The sequence below is a fragment of the Phodopus roborovskii genome, unplaced genomic scaffold, assembly GCF_943737965.1.
Source record: "Phodopus roborovskii unplaced genomic scaffold, PHOROB, whole genome shotgun sequence".
Taxonomy (NCBI): Eukaryota; Metazoa; Chordata; class Mammalia; order Rodentia; family Cricetidae; genus Phodopus; species Phodopus roborovskii.
Window position 1 is genome coordinate 49,475 of NW_026125480.1, and position 19,636 is coordinate 69,110.

The 19,636-nt window shown below is 37.2% G+C and overlaps 1 protein-coding gene across 1 annotated transcript; it reads left to right on the forward strand.

The window, feature by feature from the left end:
* The first annotated feature begins 8,921 nt into the window (after positions 1-8,921).
* LOC127215571 (gastrula zinc finger protein XlCGF26.1-like) lies at positions 8,922-12,823 on the forward strand. The gene is given in 3 exon segments (XM_051175976.1): positions 8,922-9,074; positions 10,717-11,030; positions 11,032-12,823. Coding segments are annotated over 3 exon segments (1,818 nt in total). The 5' UTR covers positions 8,922-9,031; the 3' UTR covers positions 12,493-12,823.
* The last annotated feature ends 6,813 nt before the right edge of the window (positions 12,824-19,636 follow it).

Sequence of the window (19,636 nt, forward strand, 5' to 3'; positions counted from 1 at the left end):
TTGGTTTTGTTTTTTTGTTTTGCTTTGTTGTTGTTAGGGATTGTTGACATTTAGTGACTGCCTGTGGACTTCTTGTGGGAGGAGTGAGGATGCCTAGACCCTGCTCACAGGGCTTTTTGCAGAGATCTCAATTTGTGGAGCTGCAACAGTCTGGATTCTGAGGCTGAGAGTAGTTTCTTGCAGTCTTCCTTGCTTCTGCTCAGGGTTCCTGGGAAAACTGCTCTGCAAGTGTGTGAGCTGTGTGTGAATGAGTCTCACATCTCACACAGTAAAGTGAAATCCTCAGAGAAAGAGACATTTTTTTCTTAATATTTTCTGTTTCCTTCATGTTTGTCCTTTTGGCAGGTGTTAGCATCTGTAGTTTGTGCTCCTTGAAAAGTTCCAGGTGCTTTCTGAAGAATCTCTTTCTCCTATGCAGTCTCACAAGGTCAGTGTGCTCACCTGTGAACCAGAGCACAGAGCCCTGGATGGAGAAGAGAGAAGAGACAGTAGCAAAGGATGCAGGTATGTTAGAGGGATTGAGGAAGGGGTAAAGGGATGGATAAGGGATCAAGTGACAGTAGAAACAGGATCCAAAATTGGTTTTGCCACATTCTACTTCATTCTAAGTGATTCTAGAGAATTCCACTGAGAAAAATCTCAAGATTGCCCTGTTGTTGGTATGTGAAGTCTGTGTGTGTAATTAATACTCAGAGGCAGATATAATTTTGCTTGTCTTTGCATGGAAGTGATGCTTTCCCTCTTCCATTTCCATCTCTCTGTTTCATGCCACTAGTAAGTGTTTTCATTACTATAATTTTAATATGCTGTGTAGTTAGAACCATTTAAGCTTCTCGGTTGTTTTGTACACAGAGTTTTTGGAGCATCTTGTAGTTCCTTGAGGTTCTGTTTTTTGTGAAGTTTATTCACTGTTGCATATGTTTCATAGATAACCCTCCCTATTCTGCTAACACAATCTTTGTCCTCTTGTCTGCTGTGCCCTCTGGGATTTGCATCAGGACTTACGGTTATAGCTGTGTACTCAGCAGTCACACATTCTCTGTGTGTATCCAGTTAGGAGTCCCTGAGCTTTGGAAGGATTTCTCCTGAATTCATTACCACCAGAAATTAGAGTAAGATTCTAATTTCCCATTTCCTCATCTGCATTTTTGACCATTAGATCATTTTTTTGCTGTGTATAATTTTTTTGAGGAGGGTCTCAATATATAGATGTTACTTATTTGTAACACACTATGTAGGCAAGTCTAACAGCAGACTACAGAGATAGACTTATCTCTGTATCCGGAGTCGTGAAGTTAAATTGTGCCCACTAGACTTGGTTTCTGTTTATTTTTCTGATTTTTTAAATTTTTCTTTTATGTGCATGGGTGTTTTGGCATAATGTATATCTTTGCAGCACACATGTCTGGTGCCTGTGGATGTCCCATGAAGACATTAGATCTGTTGGGAAGGAAGTTACAGGTAGTTGTGAGTCAGGATATCGGTGTGGGATTCAAACCCAGGTATTCTGGAAGAGTTGTAACTGTTCTAACCCACTGCACCATCTCTTGATCCACTAATTTGTTTTCTTTGTGTTAGTCATTCTTCCTAGTGTTAAATATCAATTGTGTTCAAGTTTGTAATTCCCTCAAGTTTAAGGAGAGTGAACATGTTTATTAATGTTTGGGGAGGGAAAATCTGGAAGCCTTTTAAGCTACAAACAATGGGATAGAATCCAAATTTTCAACATGCTCTTTATTGATGTATAGAAAACTGGTGATTTTTATGTTTTACTTCTGTATTCTTCAATATTACTAAGGCTTTTGTCAAGTATAAAGTTTTCTGACGGCATCTTCAGGTTATATATGCAATCACACCAACACTGAAAAGGTTGAGTTAAATGTTTTCCTTCCCAACTGTATCTCTTTGCTTCTTTGTCTCTTTCAAATTTTCATAGCTAGTTTTTTTTAATTATTATTATTCTTTTTACTCATGTATACATATTAGTTCTGCATGGATGTCTGTGTATACCACACATGTGCAGTGCCCACAGAGGTCAGAGAGATCATGGAATACCCTGGAAGTAGAGTTACAGACAATTTTATGAGCTGCCATTTGGTTGTTGCTCTATAACCTCGTTCCTCTGGAAGAACACCAGTGCTCCTACCAGTCCTCAGTCCATCGATTCCAACTAGGTCAAAGGTATAATGAATACAATTGGGAAGATTGTGAATCTTCGTCTTGTTATGGTGTCATGTCAGTACTGTACATTTTCTTTGTGGCTTGTAAACCTAGATTGACAAGTAGATTGTGTTGTGTTGAGATTTGTTTTATCTATTCCAACTACTACTCAGGATTTTATGATGAAGATTAGTGGATTGAATTCGGTTCTTACTGAGATTCTGTTCCTTAGGGCTTTTAACACAGAAGGTTTTGCTCTTGTTGTGGCTGGTAGATTAATTTTTATATTTCTCTCCATTGCCAGTGAGGGTTAGTGCTTTCCTGTGTTGTACATGATGGGTTGCTTCCCAGTTTTTTGCTATTCATTTTTTCCTCAAATAAAATGTACTCTCCCGTGTCCTCGTGGATAATTTGTGGTTGATTCTTTCTCTCTGTACTTTTAGTTTTTTTGAGACCAGGTTTCTTTGTGGTTACCTGGCTTTCCTGGAAATACCTGTGTAGACCAGGCTGACCTCGAACTCACAGAGATCTGCCTACTTCTGCCTCTCAAGTGCTGGTTAAAGGAGTGTGTGTGCCACCACTGCCTGGCCTCGACTATTGTTTAAATTTTATCATTGGAAATTTGGAGCTGTTTGTTATTTCAGTATCTTGGAAAGGGGTAGGGAAGTTTCCCCAAATCGTGAGCAGTAAACATAGCATCAGGCCATACAATGACCAGTTTGATCAGGCAGAATGATGATAGTATTAAATGACATCATCTCTCCCAGTGTCACTCTAAAGTACTTGAGCAATAGCAAGGGAAGAAATCATCCAAATGTCTGTTTAATGTCAAGAAAACTATTTGGTATGATATAAATATAATGTCAGTGTAATAAAGTGCTATGTATGTTCTAATACCATGGTCATGAAAATGTATAGTAATAATATTGTAGCATTCACAATGAGTAGCGCCTTCCTGGCCCCCTCCGACCTCCTTCCTCAGGTCACCTCCGCCCATCGCTCCACCCCCCCAATGGGCGTGGTCAGTGCTACAGAAGGACTACCTCACTACATGAGTCCTTAATTTTGATACATGCATTAATATTTGTATGTGTGTACTAATATGCAGTATTTGTATATATACCAGGAGACTCATGTTACACATCCTTACTTTCATTTGGAACTACAAAGTTGATTGCCAGAGAGGAAATCTATAATAGACAGGAACTGAGGGGTGGTACTGTAGTCATATATATTACTAATTGGGAATCTGAGAACTGTCTGGAAGAATACTAAGATATAGTTCTATTCATGTTCAGGAAGATAGGTGATAGGATTTTGAAAGACCTGGCATTATCAGTGATTAGTACCAAGAGCATATCCTGAAATGATTCACCTTATTCCTGAAAACAGTCTCTTTTCCTTGGCAGCCATCAGGTAGTTTCTGCCATGTGTCCTCCTTGATGATTCTGCTTGACATTGTCTAAGATAATGGTTCTTAGCCTGTGAGTCAAGACCTGTTGGGGGAGGTGTCAAACCTCCTTTTCTCATAGGTCACCTAAGACTATTGGAAAACGTATTTCTGATGATCTTATGAACCGAGGGATTACTTCTCTATCCATCTCCAGGCAGGTCTGCACATGCAGATACATTGACATAAGAGGTCGCAGAACTGTTTGAAAGGTTCACAGCTCTAGGAAAGTTGAGAAACACGTACTGTAGAACACAGACATTCCATTTAAAGATATATGGCCTGAATTGTACTATTCTAACTATACATGCATTCACTTGGATTTCAAAGGATAAGTATTCTCACTCAAAAGAGTGCGTGCACCTTAAAACAACAGGTCCACATTGAAAGAAGGAGTAAATTATAAAGATACATTTTACCTAAATGAGCCATATAATACAGCCTTCTTAGATGATGACAAGAATGAGTGTAACTAGTTCTGATGACAAATTCATTGTCACTTTGAGAAAAAAAAATATGATATTTGGCAGATAGATGTGGATGTTCTCCAAGATGACATGACACACATGGTAAATACATGTGGTGTATCTACCAGATAGAATGAAAGGAAATGTGATCAAATGGTCAGATATTGTATTCTAGTGTGATGGCTAAAAAAACTCCAACTTAGGTATCTGTCTTGGTACTCATGATCATTTGTCTGTGACTCAGTCTCTAGAAAATAAATTCCCAGTAACCTTACTCATTGACCTCTCACTCACCCTTAAAATGTGCAGACATGACTGTCTACATGTTATGGTATGACTAACTGCTTTTTTAAAAATTCTGTAACTTGATTACAAAGATACCCAAAGATGGTTTTGAGTTGCCTTAAACATAATCTTGTCAGAACAGGACAGTTTCTGCTTGCTTGCTAGAAATTGAAGGTCTTCATGTGGTTTCCCTCTGCAAAAACCTTCGTGTTGCTGTTTATTTTTACACTGTGTGAATATATGTTGCATTGATTAGTTTACAAGAAGCTGAACAGCCAATAAGTTGGCAGGAGAGGATAGGTAGATTTCCAGGTAGAGAGAGGAACTTGTAATGATTATGAGTAACATTACTTCTCACTTTTTCCCTGAATGCCCTAAAATTTTCTTCATAGAAGTGAATTCATCACAAGTGTTATTCCTAGATCTTTTGGAAACAACCTGAATGGCTTAAATTTATAAATTACATTTCAAATTGTCATTATTAATAAATAGACAAAGTAGTAATTTTGTATTAGTTTTGTACTTTTCAATAGTAGGAGGAGAACTTAGCAAATCTAAGATTTTCCTGTGGTGAATCTAGGAAGTTTTTTGCCTGATCGCGTCATCATTAAAAGGGAATTTGGTGCCTTTGCTATCTGTTCCTCCTTAATTCTTTGCTCTTATTAATTTTTTTTTCTGGCTTGCTCTTAAGCCTCTAGATTTTCTCTGATTGGAGAACACATGCTGCCTTACTCTCCTTTTAGTTTTCCTGCTAATGCTATTCGTTTTTTTTTTTTTCCTGCACTGTACTGCTGGCTTCAATGCAACATACCTTCCTTTTACTGAGTTCAGCTGTGTTTCATTCTTCCTGTTTCCTATAAGAGTTTATCATAAAATCTCTTGAAGTTTGTCTTATGACATCTCTTTTTTATTGGCATTTTCATATCATGGGACTTTTCATGATTTGTTTTTTAAATATTTTTGTGGGCAAAGTTAGGGGTACTAATTTTATTACTTCTAGTTAGAAATGGTAGTTTGCTGATTTTGTGTGTTGAAAATAATCCTGTACTCCCCAGCTCTCCTATTCATCTATTCATTTTGTAAAATGCCTTATTTCCTGGGTTATAAATAAACTTTTCCTCTAATTATGACTGCAGTGTAGCTTGAGTGGATGGTATTTGTCATTTTATAATTTTCCTCATATACCCTTCTTTGTCCATGAATTTTAAGAGTCCATGTTTCTGGGTGTATTGATTAGGTTCATAGTCATTTTCTTCCACCACTGTAAATATTCTCTCCTCTGTAGGAACGTTGACAAGATTTCTGATATCATTTTGGTTTTTTGGGGGGGAGAGGTGGGGTTCTTTTTGTGTGGTTTGGCAGAATTGACTATAAGAGAGTTGTGTTATTTTTAGATTTGTATTATTGACAACATGATGTGAAATTTCAACAAGACCTCCAGTCTTCATTCCTGAAAAAGAAACTCAGAGAACAATAAGAACAATGATTGCTTCTGTGGTAAATGCTCCCCCAGGTCAGTGATATATCCACCTTTCTCTGAAAATTGTTTTTGTTGTTGTTGTTGAAACTATTCAAGACTTTAATTTCCTATCACTGGCAATGTTAGTTTTTGGAAGTGTTTATTTTTGCCTTATTTATTTGTTTTTTCTTTCCTTATATTTCAGGATCATGTCTTTAAACATTTCAACTTATAGCAGAGACTTGACCCATTATATTTTCACTGGATTTTAAACTATGAGGATATGAATTTCCATGGACTTTAGACTTGAAGTTCTAAAATACAAGCTATTGTAAATGACACTCAAGAAATATATTTTTGGCCATTTTTCTACATAGAATGAACTTGTGTCCTTTTATGTTAGCTAGGAAGGAAGGTTTCATGTGCCACATAGTTGCATTTCTGGAATGGTGAATGGTCAGTTTTCCAGAAACAGGCTTATGAACATGAATATGCTAATACATGGACCTTTTCACTGACATCACTGAGCAATTTATAGAAAAGTAGAAAAGACTTTACTGTCTTGAACCCTAATAGTAAACATTTTAGCACCCTAGAGAACACAGATGATGGAAGTAATATGTGGCTTCCTCTTGCCAGAAAGTTGATGTGTCTGTGGGGAGATGAAGGTAGCAGTGTTCTGGTTTCTCTTTTTGCCAGATTATGTCACACAGTGATGAGGGGTGTGTTTACCCCTAAAATGTACTTGTCTCAGAAGAGATTCTGCTCAAAGTTCAGTGGGTAATTCTCTTTAGAAAATTCGTATTTTCTCTTTATCTTTTGTTTCATTTTTCCTGAAGAGGCATAAGCACTGCTGTCTTCACATTTGTATGGCATTATGTGGAATATATTAGTAGGAATTTTCTAGAGACTACTGATTTGGTGTTGCACATATCTGTTTTGAAGTATGAATGCATGCCCCTCTTACTTTACTCTCTTTTGAAGAAAGAAGGCTGTCCAGCCTATGTGTTTCCTCTCTCTGAAGGTTTATATTATACAGGGTGAAATTCTGAAGAGTTGTGTCAATGTTGCTATTTCTTTCTTTACAGTAATATTTTATTTAAGTATTTGAGGATTTGTCTGCATATTTTTATGTATACTGGATGAGATGCCCCTGGATCCCTGAGATCAGCACCAAATCCTTGGCACTAAATTCAGGCACTGTGATTAGTTTCTATGTGTTTAGAGAGAATTAAATTAGATTTCTCTTCAGGAATAGCAAGTGCTTTTTATCTCTGAGCCATGACTTCAGGCTTTGGATTTACATTTCTGGTGTACACTTGTAATAGCTTATAAATTGTGTATTCTACTTTTTGAATAATGAAGGAGTAATCATAAATGGTACTTATCTATGCTAAAAATCCTGTTAAATGAATTAGCTCAAATACTGAAGAAAAGAATAAAGTTGATATTAAATTTTCATGTGATTCAGTCACATAAGCAATAATATATTCAAAATTAATGAAGAGTCACCAAGCAGTGGTGGCACACACCATTGATCCCAGCACGCGGGAGGCAGAGGCAGGCATAGCTCTATGAGTTCGAGGCCAGCCTGGTCTTCAAAACAGTTCCAGAATAGTCTCCAAAACCTACAGAGAAACGCTGTCTCGAAAAACCAAATTAAAAAAAAAAAATTAATGAAGAGTAAGAATATTTTTCTTCCTATTGAATACATTTATTTTGAAACAATATGTTTTTACTTTACCTGAATGAATTGTCACATATGCCATGTATTTACATGTATATTTCTAATTATTGTATAGTGAAACACAGTATGGAATTCTTGAAATTGTTATCATCAGTGTTTGTGTCAACTTTTAGAAAAATTCAAATAATATTGATGTTGTATAATTCTTCCTTTTCTATTCATGGTTGTAAATATTTCTCAAAAAATATCTTCACAAACTTGATTCTATGTGTTGATTGGAACATTGGATGTATACAGTGATTTTACACTCCTTATTCTCAAGGGAAAAAAATGATGTAAATCATCCATGAATTCTGCATTCCATATTCTATCTCTTTAAGAAAGGGAGCAGCATTGTACCTAGACCTCAGGATCTCAACTGAGCATTTTAGAATAGAGTCAGATAAACCCAGGTTCAGAAAGGATTAATCTAGTCCTTAACATTGACGTTATATAATTTCACTGCATACTTTTGCTCATTTTAACTTTACCTTCTGAGATGTGAGACTGGGATTCTGTTTGATATCAACACACACTTCATAAAGGTAAATTCTTACATCTAGATCTCAAATGTGTATGTTATTTTCCCTAAAATTTTGCTGATTAAAAGGATATTATGTCATTCTGTTTACACGGAGATGAAAAATACAATAAAGACTATGAATATTTTAGAAAGCATCTTTTATTAAACTTAAACTGTAATATTATATATGTGTATATATATATATATATATATATATATATCTTCATATATTTCTCTGAAAGTGTATGTGTGTGTCTCTTACAAATAAGGTTCCTCAGAGAGCATTGGTTCTCAAGGATCTGCAAGTAAATTCTGTGTTGTAGTGCCATGAATGTGCTGGGAATGAATCAAACTACTTAATGTTTTAAGAACATTAAGACATTACAGCCTGCAAACTAGAGGCAATATTTTTTTAAAGATTTTGTTTATTATGTATACAGTTATCTGCATGCATACTTGCACACCAGAAGAGGCCACCAGATCTCATTATAGATGGTTGTGAACCACCATATGGCTGCTGGGAATTGAACTCAGGTCCTCTGGAAGAGCAGCCAGTGCTCTTAACTTCTGAGCCATCTCTCCAGCCAATTTTTTTTTAATATAGTGATTGTGACAATTCTTTTTTTTCTGTTACTCAGTTCTTAGAAAACATCAGAAAATTCGGAGGAGAGAGACGCAATGAATGTAAACAATGTACTGTCTTCCTATACATTGTCTCTTGAAAGAGTAGCAATATAGCACTTCTATAAACTTGTGTCTTTAAAAATTGCCATGCCTCATCTATATCATAAACATCTCTCTGGTTCATTAGGTGTCTTTTATCCAAGAAATCATTTTGTGAAGCAGTGTATGATAATTAGGTAATTTTCCATTACAGGGTCTGTTATCATTCAGAGATGTGGCTGTAGACCTCTCACAGGAGGAATGGGAATGTCTAGACTGTGCTCAGAGAGCTTTATACATGGATGTGATGCAGGAGAATTACAGCAATCTCCTTTTTGTGGGTAAGTATTCTCTTCTTGTAGAATTCCTGATTTATCTTTCCTTTTCCCTACTTTTTGTATCTGTAAACCCTCTAAAACTAGAAAATCTCGGAAGTGAGGGAAATATTGATTATCAATATAACTTTTTAATGGTGCTTCATTTACATTTTCTGTGTTCTCTAGAAGAGTATTAAATGGTATATTCTCTGTGACCTATCGAGCCCTCCTATGTAATATACAAAGAAAATCTCAAAGGCTAAAGATTACTGAATAGTCAGAGCAAGGTAATATATTACAGTACTCAAAACAATTAAAATATTTTAATTTTGCTACTGGTTTAAAATCTTCACCTATTTGCGATTATAAACCATGTAAAAGGTTTTAGAGAAAGATGCTGTTTGTGAGAATGTTGTTTTTGTTTATTTTTGAGATGTGGTTGCTATGTTTAGTACTGGCACAACATGATTTTAATATTTGCCCTTTAGAAGCTGAAGAAGGAGGGCATGGTGTGTTTCCTGCTGACCTGGGTTTTTAATTCCTAACTGACCAAAGCTGTACTGTGTGACTCTTTCTCAAAAACATAACAAGTAGAGAAACATTCTTCATATGATCATTCACAGATCTTATTTCTCTAAGTTCTTACTGCTCAAACACCCACTTGTCTTACAAGCTGCAAGGTACAGTGTTTAGATAAGAATGAGAAGGTTATGTATGAAGGTGACCTAGGTCCTCTACATATGTGTGACAGTTGTTTAGTTGGGTCTATTTTGGAGACTCCTAACAGATCAGGGAATTGCTTAACTCTTTTTCTTGCTAGTGAGAAACTATTGCTCATAGTGGGTTCTGTTGCCCAGCCTTAATACAAAGGGAGGGACTTAGTCCTACCTCAGCTTAATATACGGTGTTTTGTTGACACCCACGGGAGGCCAGCTGTTAAGAGCAGTTTTTCTACCAACCTGGTCCCAAAGCCACACCAGCCCCAAATAACACACACAGACACTGTATTAGATATTAAGCTGTTGGCCAGTTACTAATGTTTCTTATTGGCTAGCTCTGTCTTAAATATTAACCCATTTCTATCAATCTAAGTATTTCTACCTGGTCTCATCTTACCAGAGAGAGGGCCCAGACCTCTGTTCTCTCCAGTCTCTCCATGTTGACTCCCCCCCTACTACTTCCTTGAATCCTCCTTGTCTCCTAGTCCCGCCTATCTTGCTGTCCTATTGGCCAACAGTGCTTTATTCATTAATCAATACAGGAAACATATTTACTGAATGACATCTCCCATCAACCTGCCCCTTTCAGAACAGAAACAGATGAGGAGTTGATGGGGAGACAGAGGGAGGCCAGGCCAAGAAACAGAAAGAGAGGAGGGAAGGGAAACTGCAGTCAGGATGTTAAATAAATGGAAAAAAAATTAATAAAAGAAAAAAAAAAAAAAAAGGAGCAGGCTATTAATTGGGCCCTGTGCTTTGATATAGATTGGTCTGGAGATTCTTAGGAGCATCCATATAATGATTTAAAATAGAAAAGTCCTCTATTAAGAGCTCTGTTCTTTAAAGTTACTAGTTTATATATCATAGAAAACATAAGAAAACACCAGGTTTGAACCTGTTACTCATGCATTAATTGCTATTATCATAATTGTACTATATTTTTTCAGAGAACTATCGCATATATGGTAAATGTGAGAAGTTCTTGCATCAAGGCACAAAGCATTTTATCCATGATCATGAAAATATCCAAGAGAAGACTTATAAATGTAATGAGATTTTCAAAGTGACTCATGAATCCTGCCATTGTACACCTTATGACACAAGTGATACTGCAGAAAATTACAACAAGTACAGATTTGGTATCCACAGAAATGCCTGTGTTGAAAACTTAAACCTCAACAGACACAAAAGTGGGAAGGCTGGAGAAGAACTTTGCAAATGTACAGACCAAGTAAACTTTTTAAATTTGATTACCATCATTAGCCAAAATAAAAAAAACTCACACAGGAAAGGAAGACCACAAAAATGTAGAGTATGATAAATCTTTTCAGTCTAATACAGAAATCACACTGAAACAAACTGAATGCGGGAAGAAACCACACCAATGCTGGAAATGTGGAAAATTCTTCAAGAGTCATTCAAGCCTCATTGGGCATCAGAGAGCCCATCGTAGAGACAAGTCCTATAAATGTACAAAATGCAGTAATTCCTTTCTCCATTTTTCACAACTCAAAGTACATTACAAAATCTATTGTAGAGAAAATCCCTACAAATGTACAGAATGTGGTAAATGCTTTTATAACACATCAGACTTTGAAAGACATTTCAGCATCCACAGTGGAAAGAAACCTTACAAATGTAGTGAATGTGATAAATCCTTTCTTAGTGCCTCATATCTTAGAATACATCAGAGAATCCACACAGGAGAGACTTACAAATGTAGTGAATGTGATAAATCCTTTACCACAAGAGACCATCTTCGAAATCATCAGAGAATCCACACAGGAGAGAAACCTTACAAATGTAGCACATGTGACAAAGCCTTTACCACAAAAGACCATCTTCAAAGTCATCAGAGAATCCATACAGGTGAGAAACCTTTCAAATGTAGTGAATGTGGAAAATGCTTTATAACAAAAGACCATCTTAGAACTCATCAGAGAATCCACACAGGAGAGAAACCTTATAAATGTAGTCAGTGTGACAAATGCTTTACAAGTGCCTCAAATCTTAGAACTCATCTGAAAAGACATACAGGTGAGAAGCCTTATAAATGTAGTGAATGTGACAAATCCTTTAAAAGTAGTTCAAATCTTAGAACTCATCAGAGAATCCATACGGGTGAGAAACCTTACAAATGTAGTCAATGTGACAAATCCTTTACTGAGAAAGGGACATTTAGAAATCATCAGAGAATCCATACAGGAGAGAAACCTTACAAATGTAGTCAGTGTGACAAGTCCTTTACTGAGAAAGGGACATTTAGAAATCATCAGAGAATCCATACAGGAGAGAAACCTTACAAATGTAGTGAATGTGACAAATGCTTTACCAAGAAAGTGACCTTTAGAACTCATCAGAGAATACATACAGGAGAGAAACCGTATAAATGTAGCAAATGTGAAAAATCTTTTACAGGGAGAGGCAATCTTCGAACTCATCAGAGAATCCACACAGGCGAGAAACCTTACAAATGTAGTGAATGTGACAAATCCTTTAACACAAAAGACAATCTTAGAACTCATCAAAGAATTCACACAGGCGAGAAACCTTACAAATGTAGTGAATGCGACAAATCCTTTACCTGGGATTCATCTCTTAGGATACATCAGAGAATCCATACAGGAGAAAAATCTTATAAATGTAGTGAATGTGACAAATCCTTTACCACAAAAGGCAATCTTAGAACTCATCAGAGATTACATACACTAGAGAAACTTTAGAAATGTAGTAAATGTGAAAAATTCTTTTCTGTAGGTTCAACTCTTAGAATATGTTCTGGGATATTTGATCACACTATGAAACCTGAGTTTTAATAATATCAACATTGATCAGGGAGCAGAACCCAAACTTAATTGACAGGAATTAGCCCTAGAGAGTATGAAGGGGTATGGAAGATTGCTAGATTCACAGGAAGTAGTAGGAAGTGACTTGGAGTTTTGCAGTCTTCTGGTTTGAGATGGGTTAGAAAGACATTCTTGCTGGGTCTCTGGCATAAAGGGAAGGTCATTTGGTTGCTTCTTGGCCTCTCTGATCTAGCAGGTTTTCACCCTAACACCTGACTACTAAGTCTTTATTGGTAAATAGAACAATAGACAAATAGTTTAAAACTACATATGGTGGCTGTGGCACTGCCAGTGACAACAGAACCAGAAATTCCACCAAGCTTCCCCCCAAGCAACTGTATTTAATACAGGGCCATGGGCTCACAGCGGTGCAACTTCTAAGCAGACAGAAGAACATGAACACATACTAAAGAGAAACTTTAATGACTGAGAAATCCTTCACTATGTGCTCCTTTCTTAGAACATATTAAGGAATTCATTCAGGAGAAAACCCTTACAAGTGTGGTTATCTTAGTTCAAGTTTTATTTCTCTGAAGAGACACCATGATCATGGCAATCCTTTTAAAGGAAGGCATTTAATTGGAGCTTGCTTACAGTCTCAGAGTTAGTCCATTATCCTAGTGATGGGAAACATAGTGACATGTAGGCAGGCATGGTGCTAGAGAAAAAGTGAGATGTGTACATCTTCATCCTCAGGCAGCAGGAACTGAACTTTGTAGTAGGTATGGCTGGAGCATATGTGAGACCTCATAGCCGGTGACATATTTCTTCCAACACAAGCCACTGCTATTCAAACAAGGCCATACCTCCTAATATTGCCACTTCTTATGAGCCAAGCATTCAAACATTAGTCCATGGGGGCCATAGCTGTTTAAACCACCATAGTAGTCAATATGAAATACCTTTTGTCTACAAAATCACCATGAGAGCACATCAAAGTATTCATATGCGAGAAAAAAAACTTAAAAATGTAATGTACATGGAAACGTGTTTACCAGTCTCTCAGGTCTAAGAAAACATCAGAAAATTCATACTGGCAGAAAAGTTTCAATGGGAAAACATTTGGCATGCGCTTAAACCAATCTTTTCTTAGCTACACTTGAGACTCCACACTAGACACTCATTATGAACATGACAAACTTGTGAAAGCCTATATGATACTTTCAAATCTTAGAAAATATCAAGAGCTAATGCAGAGGGAAACTGAAAATCTAGGACAATTTTCATTGACTTTGTATGTGTTCAACCTCAAATGAAGACAAAATGCAGAAACAAGAAGTATACACTGCTATGTAACAGTTTCCTGGAGACTGGAATGATTCTTTCTGAAGGGAAGTTCCTTAAGGCACCACTCAAAAGAGCTTCAAACACTCCCTGAAACTACCAGGATTCAGTGTTCTTGACTCAAATGAAGAAACTGACAACTCATGCACCTTAGAAGAGAATTTTAGCCAAGATAGAATGCTCTTTAGATATACCTACAAGTGTGCTGTGTGCTCCAAGTATGCAGTATTCATAAGCTGTATCACATGTTGGTTTCGAGTTTCATAATAGCAGCTGGGTTTGAGTCCACTATGCTCCAGTAACTGCTTCCTCATATTTCTGTAAGCTATCCCAGTGAAGCACAATGATTCAAAAAGTTGAACTTTATTCTATTTAATTTTTCCAGATAGGGTGAGTAGATACATATGTGTCCCTTAAACATTTTCTGAACCCTCTAATTGTTCCTTCAAACTTGTAAACAAGAAATTGACAACAGACTAGCAGTTCTCAACCTGTGGGCCATGTTTCCTTTGGGATTAAAAGACTCTTTCATATGAATTGTCTAAGATATAGGAAAATATATTTTCAATGCTCTTAGGAACTGAGATACCATGCATCTATTGTCTGTAGGTAGGTCTGCCCAAATGCAGATACACCCACAAAGGAATGCATGAAACTGTGTTAAAGGCTTACAGCATGAGGAAAGTTCGAGCCACTGTATTAGAGAAAAGTTTTTATTTGAGCCTTCAAAAATAAGGAAGATTTTTTTTTTTTTACTCAATACTGCAGTGTTACATTCATAGTAATACTTTTAAGTTATAAAGGGTCCTGACATAGAATATAGGGAGTTGGAAGTCTCAGATAGAAGGCTACTTTCTCCCATGCATTCAAGTAAAAGTGAAAGGTCTGCAAAATACAAATGAAAATACAGCTACTAAATTGTCAGTGACAGATATCATCCAAACTGAGTTGTCTTTCTGAATCATCTGAACTCATGCTAATATCTTATGATTCAGCTGAACTCCAATGACTTTCAGAACAATGCAACCCGTGAACATGTACTACAGACTATTGTGGTAACCTTGTGTCATGCTATCCCTTGTGAACCCTACACTACAAGCCCCAAGGAATGAATTGAATTTCAAGTCCTTTTTTTTAAAGACTTCTGACTTTCTGACCAGATTCTTTCTGATGTCAGCCAGTATCCAGCCACATACATGCTACAAAGCACTGGCACACATAAGCTAATATACATGATCTAATAAATAAAAAATTTTGTTTTAAAAACAAAAAATGTGCAATTTGGATTTGCCAGATTGTTTCTTTAGAAATGAGTCTGGAATATTCTATTGTAAATGTCAAGATTATCCTATTATATGTTACAACTTATGTGAAAAATGCTACTAAGAGAAAATGCAATTATAAAATAAAATTATTAATTTTACTGTGCATTAGTCCTATGTCTTCATGAAACTTCAAAGAATTCATTACTTTTTATTTTAGGATACTGTATAATTAGGAATATTTCCACCTTAATTTTGTTTCCTAATCTAGTTTTTGATTGTTTCTGTAGTTCCTTTAGATTCTTTTTCTTTCTTTGTTTTCCATTTCCTAATATACCTCCAACAGGACTTTGATTAAAACTTGCTCACTATCTCTACACAGTAATAAAATTTGTCTATGTTTTTGTGCCATTGTTACTCCTGTTGTCTGTCTTCACATTTTTCAATAGTTTCCTTTGCAGTAATTGCAATAGATTTTGAATCCTGATTTGATCTTCTAAAGGTTAGCTTCCTCATTTTCATATCTTTTTCACTTTGTTCATTTTGAATAAATGGCCCATTGTTGAGGCAAATTGTTTACAATTATCAATGAAGCTCTTACTAATTGTGTTTCCTTCCTTCGTTGTTCCCTTCCTTCCCCCCTTTCTTATTTCTTTCTTCCTTTATTTTTATTTATTTATCTATTTCGAAACAGGATTTCTCTGTAGCTTTGGAGGCTGTGCTGGAACTCAGTACACCAAGCTGGCCTCAAAATCACAGAAATTCTCCTGTCACTATCTCCTGAGTGCTGGGATTAAAGCAGTACACCACCAATGCCTAACTGTTTTAGTGAGAATCTACTAGCTATTTCTCAATGTTCACGTCATACATGTCTTTTTTGTTTTCTGTAGTTGTTTATGTGCATTTTTGTCAGTGAGTAATTATTTGTTATTGCAAGAATGTACCATTATTAGTCATTTCATACAGAAGAATATGTGTGATATAGTTGAATTTTACATGAAGTTTGTGCTTCTTTGGTTTTGGAAGAAGCTGCACACTGACTTGGAAGGTGAGTACAGTAAGTTGAATATCCCCAAATACTGTATGTCTTGGTCCTGCAGGATTTGGTATTTTTGAGTATAGTTAGTGTGGGCAGTGAGTAGACAGATGGAATCTTAGTACCCCTTTGTTGAAAGTTTAGTTCATGACTAATGGTGTGTAACATGGATTTTCCCGAAAGGGGACTGTAGGATGAATCAGTGGGAAACACAGGATAAGTGCTGACTGTAATTTGAGTGCTGCTCACTAACCACATGTAACAGGAGCCCTGAATGGCAGCCACAGTGGGTCAGCAGCTCTAGTTTCATCCTGTTTCTTGTGAAAAAGGATGTCAAGGTAGTTATAGAGTAAAAGTATTAGCATACTTATTAAACAGGCGGAAGAATTGCTCATCAGTTGTAAAAGGGGTGAATGAGTGAGGTGCAGCTTCAGGTAAACTCTTAGAGAAAGGAGAGAAGTATGGCCCTGTAATGCTGTTCATGATCCTGCCTCAATTAAGAGTTTCTATAGAGATGATGCAGAAAGAAGTTGCAGAAATGAAAGCATCCTTTCATGATAACTGACTTTGACTAGAGTTACCTACCTTCACTGGGGTGGGAGGTTACTGGTTAACTCTCGAAAGACTCCAACTCTCATAATGTGATGCCCCTCCACTGTCTACTACAGTCTCCCAATAGACATTTAGGGAAGGGCTTAATATGGACCCCTCTGTCAGCCATGTGGAAGTGTTCATGGTTTCAGTTCGATGAGAGATTTGGTAGATGGCCAGAGAGGGATGTAGTCAGGTGCAAAAGTGGTTTTTGGTCATTCTTACCCATTCTTTAGCTCTGGTTCTTCCATTTTTCCACTGTTGCTTCCTGCATATTCCTTTGATCTGTACCAGCAAGTAATTCTCCCTTGATTGGCTTCTGAGAAGGAAGATCCAGAGGATCAGTATAAAGAAGATAGACAAATTAGAATCTAAAAATATTGCACAAACTATGTCTTATGCAAGCAAGACTATTAAGGAGTGCAGTAGTAGAAACTCAACTGGAATCTACAAAAGTGGCCTACTGAAGATTCCTAGTAATGGGGAAACCTCCAACCTATAATATATCCTGCCTGTAAGATGTGCTGGGCCAATGCTGGTGCATTTTTCACATAAATTGTAACATATAGTAGGATAATCTTGACATTTACAGTAGAATATTCCAGACTCATTTCTAGAGAAACAATCTGGCAAATTGCACATTTTTGTTTATTATTAGATCATGTATATTAGCTTATGTGTGCCAGTGACAACTTTCCTCAGGGTTACAAGAAGATGGGGCCCAACCAGAACCAGGATGAGCAGAATTTGAGAAAGGCACACGATATCTGTGAGATGACTCTGCCTACTGTGGCTTCACGATGCAAGGACTGGGTGTTACTAGAAGTGGTGCACACTGTCTGAGAGCACACAGTTGCTTAGGAGCACAAAGATAAATTTGGAAAGGTAGATTCTGATCCTCCATACCCTGCTATGGGTATCTCCCACCCAGCATAGACAGCAATGTGTCCACTGATAATATGAATTGGAAGCCATCCTGGATTTTTCTATTTTTCTTTTCATATGTATGTGTGGGCATCGTGTTCATTAATCTGTGTATATAGGTTTAACTTTGTACAGGTGTATGTTTGGAGGGCACATGTACATCTGTGTCAATGTGGGTAGAAAGACAAAGATGTTCTTTCTTATTCATTCTTCCACATAGGGTCCGTCTTAGTTACTTTTCAATTGCAAGACAAGACACCATGATCAAAGCATCTATAACAGAATGTATTTCATTTAGGGATTCAGGCTTCCCAGAGGATTAGAGTCCATGATCATCAGGGCAAGCAGCATGGCAGCAGGCAGGTGGGCACAGACCCAGAGCAGTCACTAGAAGCTTATCTTTGACCCATAAACACAGGGCAGATAGAGAGAGAGAGAGAGAGAGAGAGAGAGAGAGAGAGAGAGAGAGAGAGAGAGAGAGATGCAAGCCATTGAAACCCCAAAGCCCACCCTCAGTGACATACCTTATTCAATAAGGCCATATCTACTATCCTTCCAAAACTGTTCATTCTACTGAGGACCAAACATTCAAATACAATATCCTATGTGGGCATCCTTATTCAAATGAGTGAGTATTCAGTCCTAAATCCACCTCACAGCTTGCTGATGTAGGTAGTCCTGCAATTCAGTTTGCTCTGGGATCCTCTTTCTCTGGATTTGCAGACTTAATTACATGCAGCCTACCATGAGTTTCTCATTCCAGATCTCCTTAAGCTCCTTAAGCATGGTGCTGTCTCTCCAGGGTGACTTTCTGATTTCTGGAAGGAGTGAGAGGCCAGCCTGGAAGGAAAAGAAAGAGAGAATGGGAATAAGTAGGTCCACCTGTCTGGAATTCCTTGTCCCTTCTCTTGTTCCACTTGCCTTAATAATTCACCCCATCCCCTTCATTTTTTATTTTTATGTGCATTTTGCTTGTCCATGTGTTTTTGTACCACATGCATGCCTGGTGTATCTGGAGAGACAGCAATAGTGGAGGTCTGTGAGGGAAGGATAAAGATGGCATTTTTAATGTCATTTCATTTGTATAGTGATGCAAATGATTATCCAGCTTTCCAGTAATGTTCTCTAGAGTGAGTTATCTCAAAAAAAAAAAAAAAAAAACTGAGACTATTTGAAATAAGTGTGGAACATATAGATGGAAGTTCACTTTTACTTTTAACTGGTGCTACTGGCATGGAACATTTTTTTTATTTTTTTATTTGAATTTACCATTTTCTTTGTCTGAACTGTCCACCTCCTCTACCTTGTCTTCAGCCCCTGATATTCTGTCTCCTACCTGATCGATCATTTTGAATTATTATTAGGCTCATTGCATGTTTGCGTTCTTATTTCCTTCAGTTTGGATTCCCCCCCCCCCGTGTTTCTAACTACTTATTGAATTCAATTTTCATATCTTACCCTAGTTTCACATCCTTGAGGCATTTGCTAGTGTTTTCTTGCCCGTGGATCATTTTGCTCCTATCTTCTTTGAGTTGATTCCCGTGCTTTACACGTTTGACCAGCTTGAACATGACTCTGGTTCAGTTCTGTGTATTGGGTATCTTTTCACTTTCTCTCCCTAGGGATCACAGATAGGCTCGTGATATGAATCGACTGCTTTTTAATCTTAGTTTCAATTTTTGTTGGGAATTGGACTTACATCAGAATTTTGAGTGTTTCTTGTCTTTTGCCGAGTGCTTTTAACCCAGGAGGCAGGTATCCCAAGATGAGAAGTTAAGCTGGATAACTTGTGTCTTTAGGGTTCAGAGCTCACTGTGGGGTCAGATCCGGGGTGCAGCGTCCTCCTGGATGCAGCTCTGGTCTAGGCTGGCAGCAAGCGTGTGTGGAGTCTGTGCAGGCAGAGCGGGTCCAGTGCAGCCTGACA